Here is a 15,064-nt window from a genome sequence, read left to right on the forward strand (position 1 = left end):
AAGACCTGCCTCAAATACTGTTGTCCCTCATGACCCATTCCATGCCCCTTTCTCTCATCTGAGAGATTTTCCAAGACCTGTTTTTAGAACCCTTCTGTAGAAATCCACACTGTGTCTGCCAGGAAGGTGGGCTACTCCAGCATGACAGGAGATATTTTTCCCAATGTACCAGACAAGAAGACATAAGAACCATTAAATGGCAGCAATATAGAACATCACCTGTAGTCATCTCTCTCCCCTGCCTTCTTGGGCCTGAAATCTTTTACATAGTTAGAATCAATTCAGTAGCCTTTGATCATACTGGAAATCTTGGCTCAGGTGGGTCAACAACTGAAAGAAATCAGAAATACCATTTTCCTTCACCTTCGAGAACTATAAAACTTTTCATAGAACTCTACATATTTCACCTCAGTAGCAGCAGTGTTCTTTGGCAGAAACATAATTCATTTGAAGCTCTTTTAAGCACAGTAGAAACTATCATCATGATTTAAAGGAACAAACAATTTCCTCGTTATTAATTTTTTTTTTTTTTTTTTTTTTGGTGTGTGGAGGATTGTGTAATGAGGGTTTCTGACTTGGAAAGAACACAGGATCTGAAATTAAAGATTACTTTAAATCTTTATCAGCAGCCAAATTATTCTTCTGGGTATATCATAGCCCTTTTTAAACATCTACATATTAGTTTAACTCAAATAGCAAAGATTAGTATAAGACTACCCTGCAGCTACAGCGTAATTTACATGGGCAGTGAAAAGTCAATTGTCTTGGACTAGAAAGCACTGTAGAAAACTGACTGCCTTCAGCATCTATGAGAGGAAAGGCACATTGTAAATATCTGAGAGACAGGAAGAAATCCACCTGAAAAGGACATCCTCAGGTAATTAATTTTTTATGTCATCCTCATGTTTATGCTTCTCCTGAATTATATAAAAGTTATTCAAAACAAAAATAATTCTTGCTATGTAAAGAGACATAACAGTTTAATTGCTAATGTGTTTTTACAAGAGCTTTGTGTAAGTGCATCACTTGTCAGTCCACAGACCTGGAAAAGAAAACTGACTACAACAGAATATTGGTCTCAGCCAGAAGTCAGTTTCTCAGTTGCAGAAATCGTTTAAAATTGTAACACATTTTATTTCCACATTACCCTCTACTAGTGCATTTCAGGATGTTTAAAAAAAAATAAAAATAGTAAAGGTAACTTTCTTGCATCTGTCCGGCATAGACGTATCATTATCTACCTTTAAAAGGTCAGGAAAGAGAAACATGTAAGGCAGACTCTGACAGCAGATGTGTGGACAGCAGCTAGGATGTTAAACAGTACTACATTTTTATTTAAGCAGAAATAAAAATTTAACACACAGTTTTGTAATTCTACTAGATGAGTACACATATGGGAATAAAGTCTCATGCCCCACTTGCCTCAACTTTGGCCCTTGAACGTGCAGTGAGGACTCCCAAACAGAGCCAGCCCATCACCTGGTTTTACTGTGGGTGATGCACAGATACAATAATGCCCTGCAAACTCCAGCACTTCCTCTGGTCTCGCTGCTTACAATTGTATCTGCCTCCCTATCTACCCACATCTCATTAGTTCTTCCAATAAATCTGTTGTGCTGCAAAATGGAGATTAACATATATAGTGTGCCATTAATAAATATGGTGTGCCCAGTGAATACAGACCTGCCTATGTGTGCCAGCATGTGGTTTAATGTGTCTCCCAACTGAATGCAGCGGTGTTTCTCTGGTCTAGTTATGTTTTTACTTAATTAAAACCATTACTCTTGGCTTCTTTCTGTTCATTACCTTAAATAAAATGATTCAGAGAAGTGAGAAAGAGCTGATAAGGAAAGGAACAAAAATAGTATTTAAAACCTAGTCTGTGTTTTTATATTTAAAAAAAGCTTTGTGCAAGTAGTAAGCAGCTGGTCTGGGGTAGCTGGAGTAACAGAGAACATATTGATGGGTTAACAGGAAAGGACCCTTGAGAATGCCAAGATTTCATTGATTATTCCAAAACTAAAATTTACAAGTGGCAAGAATTTACGATATGGCAAGAAGACAGCAATGAAAAAGGTGGCTTTTGCCCTCCATAATTACTCTATTTTATGCTGTCTTTAGATAAATTATGGTTTGAAATAATTTTGTGAGATCATTTCATAAGTTTTGTTCACCTTCAAAAATCTCTTTTTGTTCTTTCAGAAGCTGTCCAAGTGTTATCATTTTTATTCTTGATTTCAACCTAATGCTGGAGTGAAAGAGGCCTGACTGGTGCACGCTATCTCACCCTGTACCACAGCAGTGGGTTAGCCATTAGCCCTTTTCTGGTGTAGAGTATAATTACTCAGAACGCTTTGGTCAGCAGCTTGTCCTAGTTTAGAGCAGTTTTGGGCTTTTAGTGGCTGAAATGAGGCAGGTCTAAGGTTTCTTTGCTGAGCTTAACTGTACTATAAAATACTGGTGTCAAAAGGAATCGGCTAGCTCCATTTATTTTAAGATCTGAAGTCAAATCCTGACCTAGCACCACTGCGTTCACCACTAAACCGTATCCCCAAGTGCCACATCCACATACCTTTAGAACACTTCCAGGGCTGGTGATTCTACCACTTCCCTGGACAGTCTGTTCCAACCTAATATCCAATCTATATCTCCTCTGGCACAACTTGAGGCCATTTTCTTTTGTTCTATCACTTGTTACCTGGGATAAGACCTCATCTGGCTACAACTTCTTTTCAGAGAGTTGTAGAGCGTGAGAAGGTGCCCCCTGAGCCTTCTTTTCTCCAAGCTAAACACCTCCGGCTCCTTCAGCCAGTCCTCATCAAATCTGTGCTCCAGCCCCTTCACCAGCTCCATTGCCCTTCTCTGGACTCACTCCAGCACCTCAGTGTCTTTCTTACAACGAAGGGCCCAGAACTGGACACAGGATTAAAGGTGCAGCCTCACCAGTGCCCAGTATAGAGGAACAATCACTGCCACGATCCTGCTGGCCACACTATTTCTGAAATGGGCCAGGATGCCATTGGCCTTCTTGGCCACCTGGGCACACTGCTGGCTCATGTTCAGGCACTGTTGACCAGCACCCCGAGGTCCTTTTCCACTGGGCCACTTTCCAGCTGCTCTGACCCCAGCCTGTGGCACTGCCTGGAGATGCTGTGGCCCAAGTGCAGGAGCCAGCACCTGGCCTTGTTAAACCTCATACCATTGGCCTTGGACCATCAATTCAGCCTGTACAGATCCCTCTGTAGAGCCTGAAGTAACTTGGACTGTGTCATCAATGACACAAATAATATTCACTATTTAGTAAATAATTGTTTTAAATACTGCATTAGACAATCGAGGACTCAGTTTCTGTAGGCTGTGGACAAACAATGCAGGAAGTAGTTATGGAAAGGCTGTTCTTTACTAGATACAGCCTTCATCCCTGTTCCAAAACAGCAGGTTAGTTAACCAGGATTTAGGTCCTCTTTACCCACGTATGGGAGAAAAATCCCTACATTCCCTGATGGCAAGAAGTAGGACATAGATGTGAGATTCCTCTACAGGCACAGAGTAACAAATAGAATTAAAAATGGATAAAAGGTTGCTTTGTGTGATTCATGTGATATCAAAGGGAAAAGCAGTAATTTAAACTAGAATTGGAATTGGAAAGCTGCACCGTCAACGGTGACATTCTGATGTGCTGCTTTTCACCTGGTTTCAGAAAATGGAGTTCTGGCTCAACAGGGTTGAATACTTCTGAAATAGTCTGAAATACTTAAAATTGCTAGTTCTCTGCAAGCCCATTAAAAAAATATTAGTTCCTAGTGTTTAGGATACTTAATTTCTTGTTTGTTAATTATCTCCACATGGAGGAGCTGTAGAGTTAGAAATGATCCAAGTAAAAACACTTCAGAGACATAGTATCTTCTCTTTGTTAAGTAAGCAACCCCCAAATTTATCATAAATGCTGAAGTATGTGCATCCTTTCAGCTTTTGCTAACCATAAAAAGTTGCACTGGAAAGATAGATCAGGAAACTTTTTTACTTTGTTAATGGCTTCTATTCACTATATAACTGAACCTGCTGAGTGCAGTGAAATGAAAATGGCAAATAAGATTTGTCCATTCCTTTTGTCCTTTCTCTGTGCTTTCAGAGACTTATGCCAGAAGTAGAAAAGCTGGGAGCTGCCAGCCCACACAGCAGCTGTGAAATACAGACCTTTACAGTCATTCTTCTGAACTGCTGAGCTTTCAACAGGAGTTTTCAGGGCCCCTTCCAGATGTGAGCTCTGGAGCCCTACAGCCTATACTATGTTTCAAGGATAACCCAAAGGTCATGGAGGACAAACTTTGTGGCTAATCTGGTCAGTGGATAGGTCAGGCTATGGTGGCTGATGTGACTTGTGGAGGCATAGCCTCTGTTAGTCCAAGAACACTTTTTCCAGTAGCTGAAACAGTTTCTTCAAAAGTAGTAATCTAACTTGGCAAAATAGTTGTCCCAACTGTGACTGTACCTTCTTGTTGTCTTTGCTGAGGCACCTGCCATGGTTTAGAGGATGGGGCCAGGGCGATGTCAGTGTAGCTTGGCCATAAGTACTTCTAGTGACAGGATGGTTCTGAACAGGGACTGAAATCTCTGTTGGTTTCTTTTCATCTGAAATCCACTGAAACAAAAAATCCTGCTAGTTATTTGCAGGATTGAAGTCTCTGTGGTGGGTGACCCCAGACATCAGTGAAGCCCCCCTCCAGCCACTCACTCCCTCTCTCCAATGGGATGGAAGAGAGAACTGGAAGAGAAATGGAGAGGAAAGAATGTGGGTAGAGATAAATACATCTTAATAGGTGAAAGGAAAAGGGGGAAAACAACACCAAGTGATGCAAAGGCATTCACTCTACAGCTCTACCAAGCAGGCTGATGCCCAGCCAGTCTCCAAGCTGTGATTATTCTAGAAAGACAACCCCCAGTTTTATTGCTGTGTGCAACATCATACAGTATGGAATATCTCTGTGGTCCCTGTGGTCACCTGGGGTCAGCTGTCCTGGCTGTGTTCCCTCCTAACCTCTGGCCCACCCCCAGCTTACTTTTTGGAGAGAGGGCACAGTGAGAAACAGAGGCAGCCTTCATGCTGTTTAGTGACTGCTAAAACATGATTATGGTATTAGCACTGTTCTAGTTACAAATTTAAAACACAGCACCATATTGGCTGCTATAAAAACTTAAATCCATCCCAGCCAGACTCAACACAGTCTCCTACATCATAAAGCTCCTGGTTTTCCATTCGTCATTCCTGGTTTCCCTTTCCTGGAACAATTTCTTGGTTCCTGTTTCTATTTTCCCACTGTACTTAAAAAGTGTAAATGAAATGAATATTTATTCCATAGCAAGTGCTAGAAACATCTTGCTGTGCATGAAACCAGTGCTAAACCCCACAAAATTACCAGGCACTGATGAACTCACGAGAGTTTATGCAATATATTTTCTTAGTTAGGGTGGATCCACATGTTCTCTCTCCACACACATATATTCATCACTTATTTCAACAAATATATGAATAAACCCACTAATATTAATGATTATAATAGAAAGCAGAAAACTATTCAATGCTTCTATTATATTATATTATAATCTGTATATGTACATACATGTATATTTATTGCTACAGCTTAACTTATTCACAGAACAGCCCTAAGCTTTATGGAAAGGATCCTGAGAATAGACAAAGACCAGAGCTATCACTGATGTATAAACCAGACTTTTGAAAGCCCATGTATCCTGACCAGGACTGCATTAGAGAAAATCTAGAAAGGAAATCTAAGTTGCTTTGATTTCTGGAAGTAAAAGGTTCATGTGGTTCACAGAAGCACAGACGCAACCTCGAAACAAGTGGTTGGCAGCTTGGAAAGAATGTCTTCCTAATCTACCACATCTTGGCCTGTACATGTTCTGTCTTCAACTCCATTCATTATGATTCTGTATCACTCTGCAACCACATTAGGGTGTGGAAGAATTTCATCACTGATCTAGTGAATATTTGAAATGTTCCGCACCATAACCGTTCTCTGGTCTTGGTTCCCTTCACTTATGCAGGATCAATTAGTATTTCTGCTGCCTTCACAAGACTAATTAAGTAGAGTCCACAGTGTATACATTAGAAAAAAACCCTGAAACAAGTGCCTAAGTAATTTTAAATTCCCACTAAGAAAAAAAAGAAGCATCTTACTTTTATGAGAAGGTGGATTAGAACTAGAAGAGGGTTGAACCTCATTTCTTACCTTCATCTTCCTGAAGTGACTCTACAAGTAATGCCTTAATACAAAGACATTTTTCTGCTATTCATCTGGAAAAGCATATGGGAGTTTTTCACTGCAATACTTCAATGAGAGATCAGGGATTCACAGCAGCTGAAGTTTTTGATTGGAGCATTGGGTGTGCAGTGCTTATGGTAGACTGCACTGAGCTGTAAGACAGTCCCTTGTGTTCCAGCAATACCATCTGATGATTTTGTGTAATGTGTCCAATTCTACCTTCTCATAGTTATGCATGACTTGCCATTACCCTGAGTAGACTAATGGCAACCAGTAATTTACAATGGCATCTTTTTGTTATTTTACTCACTTTATTTCTCTATAAGAGGGCAATCCTTTGTCTGATTGTATTTCTGATTTTCTGGTCAGACAGACAGGCTTTTGCATTGCTCTAAGCTATGAAAACCTTAGCAGACTAAGATGGTAATTAGTCAGTGGTTGTTTCCCTTGGCTACCAAATCAACTTGAGCATGCCCTGAATATACTGAATCTGTGGTAATAAATCCAGCAGCCAGCCTGCTCAAATAAAACCACAGGACAATGAAATGACTGTTCTTGGGAAATCTTTAGCTGTGCTTGAGATAGAGAAGTGATTAACTTCCATTAGAGTTAAAAGTAAATGAAAATATATAAAATCAAATTTTGAGGATAAGTTCTTCCTGATATTGGAAAAATCAGTATGAAACACATTTCAGTCTAGTATCCCTCCATTTCATGTTATTTTTCTTGTAAGAATTTTTTCTTTATATATATAAAATATAGCCTTTCTATTCTATGAAAGATAAATCCTACAGAAGAAGAAAAAACAGGTGTTTTTTTTAATCTATGAAATCTCATCTTATTTGGTAATCCTGTAGCATTATCAAATGCAAATATAAAGTGATCAAAATCTTAGGATCTGTTTAGATTGGGATATGTTTACCACCAACTCTTGTATCGTAACAATAATTTTTATTATGACATCAGCATTTAACATCCTGTATAGAAGAGGGTAATCATGTTTAATTAGTAATGGCAATTATTTATACTTCTTTGAATTGCTTCAGAGTCGAGGCAAATTTTCTTTAAGGTTGGCCTAATATACTTTCAAAATAAAATTAAGGGAGAGAAGACATTGCAAATTTCCTACCCTTATTGAATTCAGAAGGCCTCCTCCTGCCAAGGTGAAACACTCAGTAAACTCCATTTGGCATCAAAATTTTCTCCTATATATATGGGTTTTTTTCCTCTGTGTTACCTCATTAAACAAGAGGGATTTCCTTTTTCTAGTGGTCATATTCCATCACTGGCTTGGATCTCCTTGGGTTAATTAAAACCACTTATATTTTTCTGAAAATGCCTCTGTCCTTGCCTACAGAGATAAAGCTCTGCAGGTTTGAAAACAAACTCCCCTTTTCCAACTCCACGTGACAGTGTGTTCAGTAGGCAGCAAGGGAATAGATTAACAACTGCTGACTGCCATGCATGAGCTGGGAGTCAAGAGGGTTAGACCTCTGCTGAACAGAAACTACACCCTGGCAGTAATGAATTTCAAGATATTTTAATCAAAATGTTGCCAACATAATGCAGCAAGTAAATGAAGAAACACTGCAAGCACAAACTATGAACTTCATAGATGAGGAAGGGAATCAGTAATACTACACCTGCAAGTGATGGATAAAATTATTAAGCTGTTGGTTTCACTCATAGATAACCACTGCATGAAGCAGCAGTGTTCAATTCATCAGTGTTTCAGGAACTTAGTTCTTAAATGTAAATGCAAACCTCTGCATGGACTAGAATTTAATTGCTATAATATAATGTCCTTACTATTTAGTCTTGTAAAATTCTCTTTTTTATTAGTTTAAAATTAATATACAGCAGTCATATGGTGTCTGTTGTTCTGTGACTGACTTACACTTAACATTTGTTTGAATTACCTTGTATTGGTTTATTTTTTATTGAGGTTTTGTGATATCAGCTTTCACTTGGACACTGTTCTGCCAAATTTGGGTGTCACTTTTGGTCAGTTTGTGAAATAACTGGACACTGTTGAAGACTCAATGAAGAGAGAATCTAGTGCCTTTTTTTTTTCTTTCATATTTATTTAACTAATATGAATTTAACCCCAGGCCCAAAGCAACTGAAAGTTGTTAACTGATGAGTTTTCTTCAGCTTCTTTCAAATAATTGTGCCTCCATGTAGAATAGTTAATAAGCAGATCTCAGTGCATTGAAGCCATCATCACATTTTAAATTAACTGTACTCTTTCAGAGAAGTGACAGTAGGCTGTGGAACATTCTTCTGAAGTGTTGAGCATAGGCAGTGAGATACAGAAGAGCTGGCAGTGGAGCCACTGTCTGTGTGGTAACTATTTTGTTGCTATATAAAAGGGTTTCAGCACTTAGGGCTGTTGGCTTACTGTCCTGTAAATCCTAGACTTATAGAATAAAAAAGGAAATCAAGTTACGAGTTCTTTGACTGAAGCTTATTTACTTAAGAATGGAAATGTAGTGCCTTTCTACTTTAATAACTAAACAGCTCTCCATAGATTTGACTTCACCAAATTAGCCATCCACATTTGCCATTCATTGTGTGGATCAAATTGTCTTTTGATGAATTATCTGCCCTGTTTGTTTTGTGGCAAAACCATGTCTGCACTTTACAGGCAAACAGCATTTCAACCCAGCAAAGTCCACAACTAAGGTGAATTTTAAAATGTGCATGGCAGAAAGAAAAAAAATACATTCTTGGAAATCATATTACAAACAGGCTTTTGCAGAAATTTTTTTTTTGGCAATTAGATACCAATTAAGTACCTAAGAAATGAAGCTCCTACTTTAATTTTGTGTACTTTCTTTCCAGGATGACATTTGAAGAAGGTGACTGTTCTGATCAACTGATAGGACAACTGCAGTAGGAAGGTGTGTGTTGTGGTTTGATTAGGTTTTTGGCTTTGGTCCTGAAACCAGATTGCTCAGGCTCCTATAGCTGAACCAATACCCTAATCTGTCACACAAAAATCAATTTATAGTATGTTTATACAAGCAATCAGGCACGATAAAACCATACCTAAATTAGTACCAGAATGTGAGGTTAGCATAGCCCTTTGGCTTTATGGTGTCCCCAGAGTAATTAGCCCTGCTGAGAGGCTCATTAACTACAGCAGAGAGCCACACTAATACAACTGCACAGTTTTGAGGATCCCTGCTAAATCCTAAATACTCTAGATAGTACTGTGTATACTATGTAACGTCAGTTTAGTATTCCTGAGCAAGATAGTACCTTGCTTACTACTCTTACATTGCTTTCATTCTCTGATTCCCTTCCAACCTGACATATTGTTAAACATCCTTGCCCCCATCATCAGCCTTTGCCAGTGTTAACCACAAGTCTGTCACATTTAGCAGACTTTTGCAAACAGTTTCATAGTAACTCCTGCCAACCAAAGATGCACAAGGCAGATGTGGTGCCTGAACTCCATCAAGAAGCATCAAAGATAGCTGCACATACATAGAATAGGAGGTAGTCCTGATACACAGATCAGACCATTCATATTTCAAATAAATGCACACTTCTGTCCTACAGTCATTGAAGAATTGCACTGTTCTTCCTTTTCTTGCTTCTGTTGTTTGGGGTTTTTTACAGAGAGTTAACAGTCTCCTTGTCACCAAACCAGTCCAGACAATGCTGTGTCTATAGCTTTGTCCCTTTGTTTAATTCCATTTATATCAGATAGGAAAGAGCCAAAGAGGAATACCTGCCTATATCTTAGGCTAATTTCTACTTTTCTCTGTTCTTGCATCCCTTTTTAATTCTTGTATTTCCAAAGCTTATATAACAAATGCCTCACATTTCTTTAGCAAAACCACCTGAAGCAACCAAGCTACAAAGCTACCAGCTGCTCTATCCATTCTTTGGGGGATGCCTATTCCCAGCTCTGAATGTGTTTCTATATTTGTCTAATGCTTGTTTCACTCACATCTTCTTTTCCAGGTTAATATGCATTAGATGTGGTCCCATAATGAAATCTCATGATGTAACACACTTCTTTACACACACAAAAACTGGCAGAGGGAGGAGTGTAGATCAGTGCTGTGCAGCTGAACTCAACCCTTAGACTTCTCAGTCACTAATTCTGCAGGAGTTTGAATTTGTTTCTGAGTTTCATGCTTCTGACCATTTCATCATAAATGACCATCTCACTATCTCACCATCCTAAATGCAGAATGATAGAATCCTAAAATGGTTTGGGTTGGAAGCGACCTTAAATATCATCTAACTCCAATCTCTCTGCCATGGACAGAGAACCTTCCACTAGACCAGGTTGCTCAGAGCCCTGTCTAGCCTGCTCTTGAACACTTCTGTGGATGGGAAGTCCACAACCTCTCAGGGTAGCCTCTCCTAGTGTCTCGCCAACCTCATCATAAAAAGAAATTTCTTCCTTACATCTCATCCAGCCTTACACTCTTTCAGTTTAAAACCATCACCCCATGTCGTACCATTACACGCCCTCGTAAAAAGTCCCTCTCTGGCTCTCTTGTAATCCCCATTTAGGTACTGAAATGTTGCTGTAAAATCTCACTGGAGCCTTCTCTTCTCCAGGCTGAATGGCCTGCACCGGCCTGGAGAGGTACTCCAGCCCTTGACTTACTGGCCTGCTCTGGACTCGTATTACTTACTATTCAAATAGTTACTTTGGTTTTTTGAAGTACTTCATTACATTTTGAAAGGTAACTTTGAAATGCTTTGTGGAGTGGTTCTCACTATCATTATCAAATTCTGCTAAACGAAATGGTAGTGCAACTTGTTGAGGATGTGCAGGAAACATCCCTCAATAGCTGGTAACAGCTCTTTCAGAGAAGCTCATGACCTGATAGAGTTCTTATCGTTGTTCATGAGGAGGGAAGGACTTGGCTAAAGTAACCCCTAAATTACGCAAGCACAGCTTGTCACCCACCATAGCCAGGCCTTTTTTTTTCTTGTGGTAAGAATGAGAACTGGCCCTTTTCCAAGGAGGTGTGTCAGAGGTAAGTGAACATGGCACTGAAGTATCCTATTGTGTTGTAATAGTCTGACTGGAGACCTGAAGGTGTGTCTCTGCCTTTATAAAAACCGCGCTGCTTTTACAACGAGCTCCACTTTTGAAAGAGGTGAGTTGCGTCAGGATTGCGTTTGGGAATCCCCGTGCAAGGTATGTCCTTCAGTTATCTTACTCTTTGCACTGTTCCACTTGCAATAGAATATTACTGTCAAATCTTTATTCATTTTAATGTTATTAGTTGCTGTATTTGCAACAGAGCTGTTAATACTACATGAGGTTCTCTAAAGAGGGTTTTATGGACTGAAAATTTGTGTATAGTATAAGGCTTGAAGCAAGTCAAGTCAAAAATATGTGAAAGTAAGACCTGCTCACATATGCTGAAACCTGTGTGTTCTACATTCTAAATTTATGCTACCAAAGATATTTGCAGATAACTGAATGTTGAAACAGATTCCTTATTAATGTGGCTGCACACGAATTTCTGCTTTCCAACATGAAAACTTGGCTTAAGAAATTACTATGATGGAAACATTTGAAAAATACATTTAGGGATTTAATCATCTAAATATCTGATTTAAACCCTGCTCTAATCCTGAAAGCTGCTTCATAAAAAGAAACACCTATGGAAATAAATGTGTCCTGTGCAGATGCAGAAATCAGCTTGATAATAAGTTGCTCACTAGCTACATTTCAAAACTGAAGCTGCATATTTATCCCTTGAATTTGGTAGCTTTAGACACAGTCCAGTACCCTGCAGGTATCTTCAAAAGCAAAAAGGTAGTTCTGTTTGTTTAGCAGTCAAAGGGGCAAAGAATGCATCAATAGTTACTTTTTGATGTCTGGAAAGACTACCATAATTTATTTCAACAGAAAACTGAAATGCCGTCATAACCAGTGAATTACAATGATTTTCAGGATGCCTACAAAATAGTTTTTCTCAATTTGAAACAAATGGTTTCCTTTCTGTCTGGCATATCTTCGAAGAATAGCCAGAGGTCAAAATCACTTATGGGACATTTTACAAAGTGGGAGATTGTGGAAACAAATTTATTGTTGTAACTTAAGATATCTGAGATTGACAAATCCCAGGTTCATATTCCTTTGCTGACTACAATAGAGATTTTAATTAAGGTACCTCAGTTACTGGGCAGTATTGTGTCCTGACAGTGAATCTTCTGTTCCCCATTGTATAAACAGTTAAATTACTGGAATTTACTCTGCAGCCATTTACGAGGATAATTCGTAGTGCTTCTAGAAACCAGATATTATTTACACAAAGGAGAGATCATTTTGCCAATAACATCACTTTAATAAGTATCAAAGAGTAGTGCAATGCCATGTCTGAAAAACTTCAACTGTCAAATAGAGTCCAGCATTAACTGAAAATGTTTTTATGTTTCTGTTTGTTTGTTCTGAAGGCAGATAACAGCAAAACAGAGACCATGAGGATCAAGAGCTTTGGACTCCTTTGTGTGTTGATGCTGGTCTCCCAGATGTTGCTAGCCAATTGTGAAAGACAGAGGGAAAGAAAAAAGGGAAGACAAGGCATAAAAGATGGTGGAAAAACCCCAACTGCATCTACCCAAGGAAATGAAAAAGTGCAGAAGTCAAAAGGAGGAAAATCATCTCCTAGAGGCAAGTTTGAAACCAAAGAGAACGCTGAGTGCACCTGGGCAGTGGCAGACATGAATGCTGCTACTGTGCACGTGGAGTGCAAGCAGGGTGACAACAAGTTCTGGTGTGAATTCTCTGGAGACCCTTCCAGCTGTGCACAGTATGCAGCAAACCAGAAAACCTACTGGAAACAAGTCTCCCGATCCCTAAAGAAGCAGAAGCAGATCTGTCAAGACCCCAAAAGTGTACTAAAATCTAAAGTATGCAGGAAAGGCCCACAAAGTGCTCACCTCAGGCTGACCCACTCAAGCCTACTAACAGCAGTGGGTGCTGACAAAGGGAACACAAAGCATCACGTGCAAGAAGTTGTTCTGACTCCAGCAACTGCCTCTGTGTCTGAAAAAACACCGGAACAAAGTCCTCAGGACTGTGTTGAAGATGTAGATTACATTGACCAGAGAAAGGTGGCTGAGGAATACTGTCCAGAAAGTTTGCTTTCTTTCTGCAACTTTTTTATCACAATGGTCCAAGACAAACGATGCTGAAGAGGTGTTTCTAAAGCTCTGTATCTGAAAGTCCAGTCTCATCTAAGTTACTGCAAACTGTTCCAGATTTTATCCTCATGTTATATAGTGTATATAAGAAAAAAGGAATATATTTTTCTGATTTTGTATATACACAACAGACTACACTTAAAATAAATGAAGATGTTATAAATTTCATTTTCCCATAGATTGCTACACAGGTATCATCAATGGATGTTACGTACTTTATGCAGAAGTGTGTGAGTTGTCTCCTTGGTCCTCTCTGAGCTGTGCATGTCAGTAATGCATTCAGTGCTGTGCACTTCTTGGTTACATACAATGCTTTTGACCTAAAAATTATTAAGAAAAATAAACTTCAAAATACATTAAAAATGTGATATCTCTCTGTGTTTAAGTGCTGAAAGTGTTGAAAGTGCTAAGCTTTTCTTAAAGAATAATCTTTCACAGTACCAATCTAGTGAAGTGTTGCTTATAAAGCAGTTTTAAAAATACTTTTGCAGCTTTGCAGACTTCAGCTTTTGATTGGGAGCTACATTATTGTTACATTTTCATCATTAAAATAGTGAAGGGCAACAAGGTTTTCAGATTTTTCCATAAGTGTGCAAAGCTTCAGTTTTCCAATCTCATCAAAGGATGTCAGAAAACTTTGAAAACATCAGTTCTCTGTTTTGTTCTGTAGTCTGAAGCACAATGTACTAAATTTTTATCAGGTAAAGAGAGATACAGGGATATGACTTACACAACTTTGTACCTAGGCCCAGGACTGAACCCTTTATCCAAACAGCTAAAACTCTTGTGCTCAATATTGCCTGTGTTGTCTTGAAATTCCATATTCTGTTATCTTTATGTATGGACAACACTATTCATTAAACTTCATCTGTATTAAAACAAGCAAACAGAAACACAGCAAAAAAAGCCACCCAAAACTCTGTAAGAATAGAGATTTTAGAAAATGTAAAGCTAAATGATGACAACTGATCTTTGCTAATTTTTGAAACTCCAGCTGGAAGAAATGTAAAATGCAACTTACAGTTTTCCTGTGGATCTGAGCACAGAAGGATGGTCTTCTGCTGCAGTGGTCCATGTGGAGAAACTTGAACTTTCATGAAAAACAATTTCCCTGAGCACTTCTAGCAAATTAAACTAGCATTTCAATTTCTTGAGAAAATATAGCCTATTTCCTTCTGTAATTATCTCATTGCTAGAATATTTTTAAGATGGGATGTGAGATGCTGCTATTAGTCAGGCAAACTGTTTGAGAGGGATTCAGATGTATTTTACCAAGTACAAATGGCAAAAAAAAGCAGGTTCCTCTTACTGAAGTTCCAGCCTCTGCATGCCCTGTGGAAACACTGGTTATTACCAGGCTGTGCAGGATAAATTCAGTCGGGTTGGTGCTCATAGCAAAGCAAAATTCCAGTAAAAAGGGCATCAACACTAACTTCTGTGGAGGCTGGAAGACAGTCATTCCAGCAGGGTGGAACACCAGCTACTGGTTCCTTATTATTAAGGTAGATACATGAATACTGAAAGGGCAGGTGAGTTCCAGCTGCTGGACACCTTGTGTGTTGGCCTACACTACTTCACATTAGGAGATG

At 39.0% G+C, this 15,064-nt stretch overlaps 1 protein-coding gene across 2 annotated transcripts; it reads left to right on the forward strand.

The window, feature by feature from the left end:
• Positions 1 to 11,315: 11,315 nt before the first annotated feature.
• FGFBP1 (fibroblast growth factor binding protein 1) lies at positions 11,316 to 13,827 on the forward strand. Of its 2 annotated transcripts, none has more exons than XM_051798488.1 (2): positions 11,316 to 11,457; positions 12,726 to 13,826. In XM_051798488.1, the coding sequence occupies exon 2, from the start codon at positions 12,750 to 12,752 to the stop codon at positions 13,464 to 13,466; it is 717 nt and encodes a 238-aa protein (XP_051654448.1). In that variant the 5' UTR covers positions 11,316 to 11,457; positions 12,726 to 12,749; the 3' UTR covers positions 13,467 to 13,826. The 2 variants fall into 2 exon arrangements, with proteins under 2 accessions (XP_051654448.1, XP_051654449.1); XM_051798489.1 differs by having other exon boundaries at positions 11,414 to 11,457; positions 12,730 to 13,827.
• The last annotated feature ends 1,237 nt before the right edge of the window (positions 13,828 to 15,064 follow it).

Source organism: Manacus candei, unplaced genomic scaffold (genome assembly GCF_025592945.1).
Source record: "Manacus candei isolate 608988 ecotype Guabito, Panama unplaced genomic scaffold, ASM2559294v1 h1tg000048l, whole genome shotgun sequence".
In the NCBI taxonomy this organism is placed as follows: Eukaryota; Metazoa; Chordata; class Aves; order Passeriformes; family Pipridae; genus Manacus; species Manacus candei.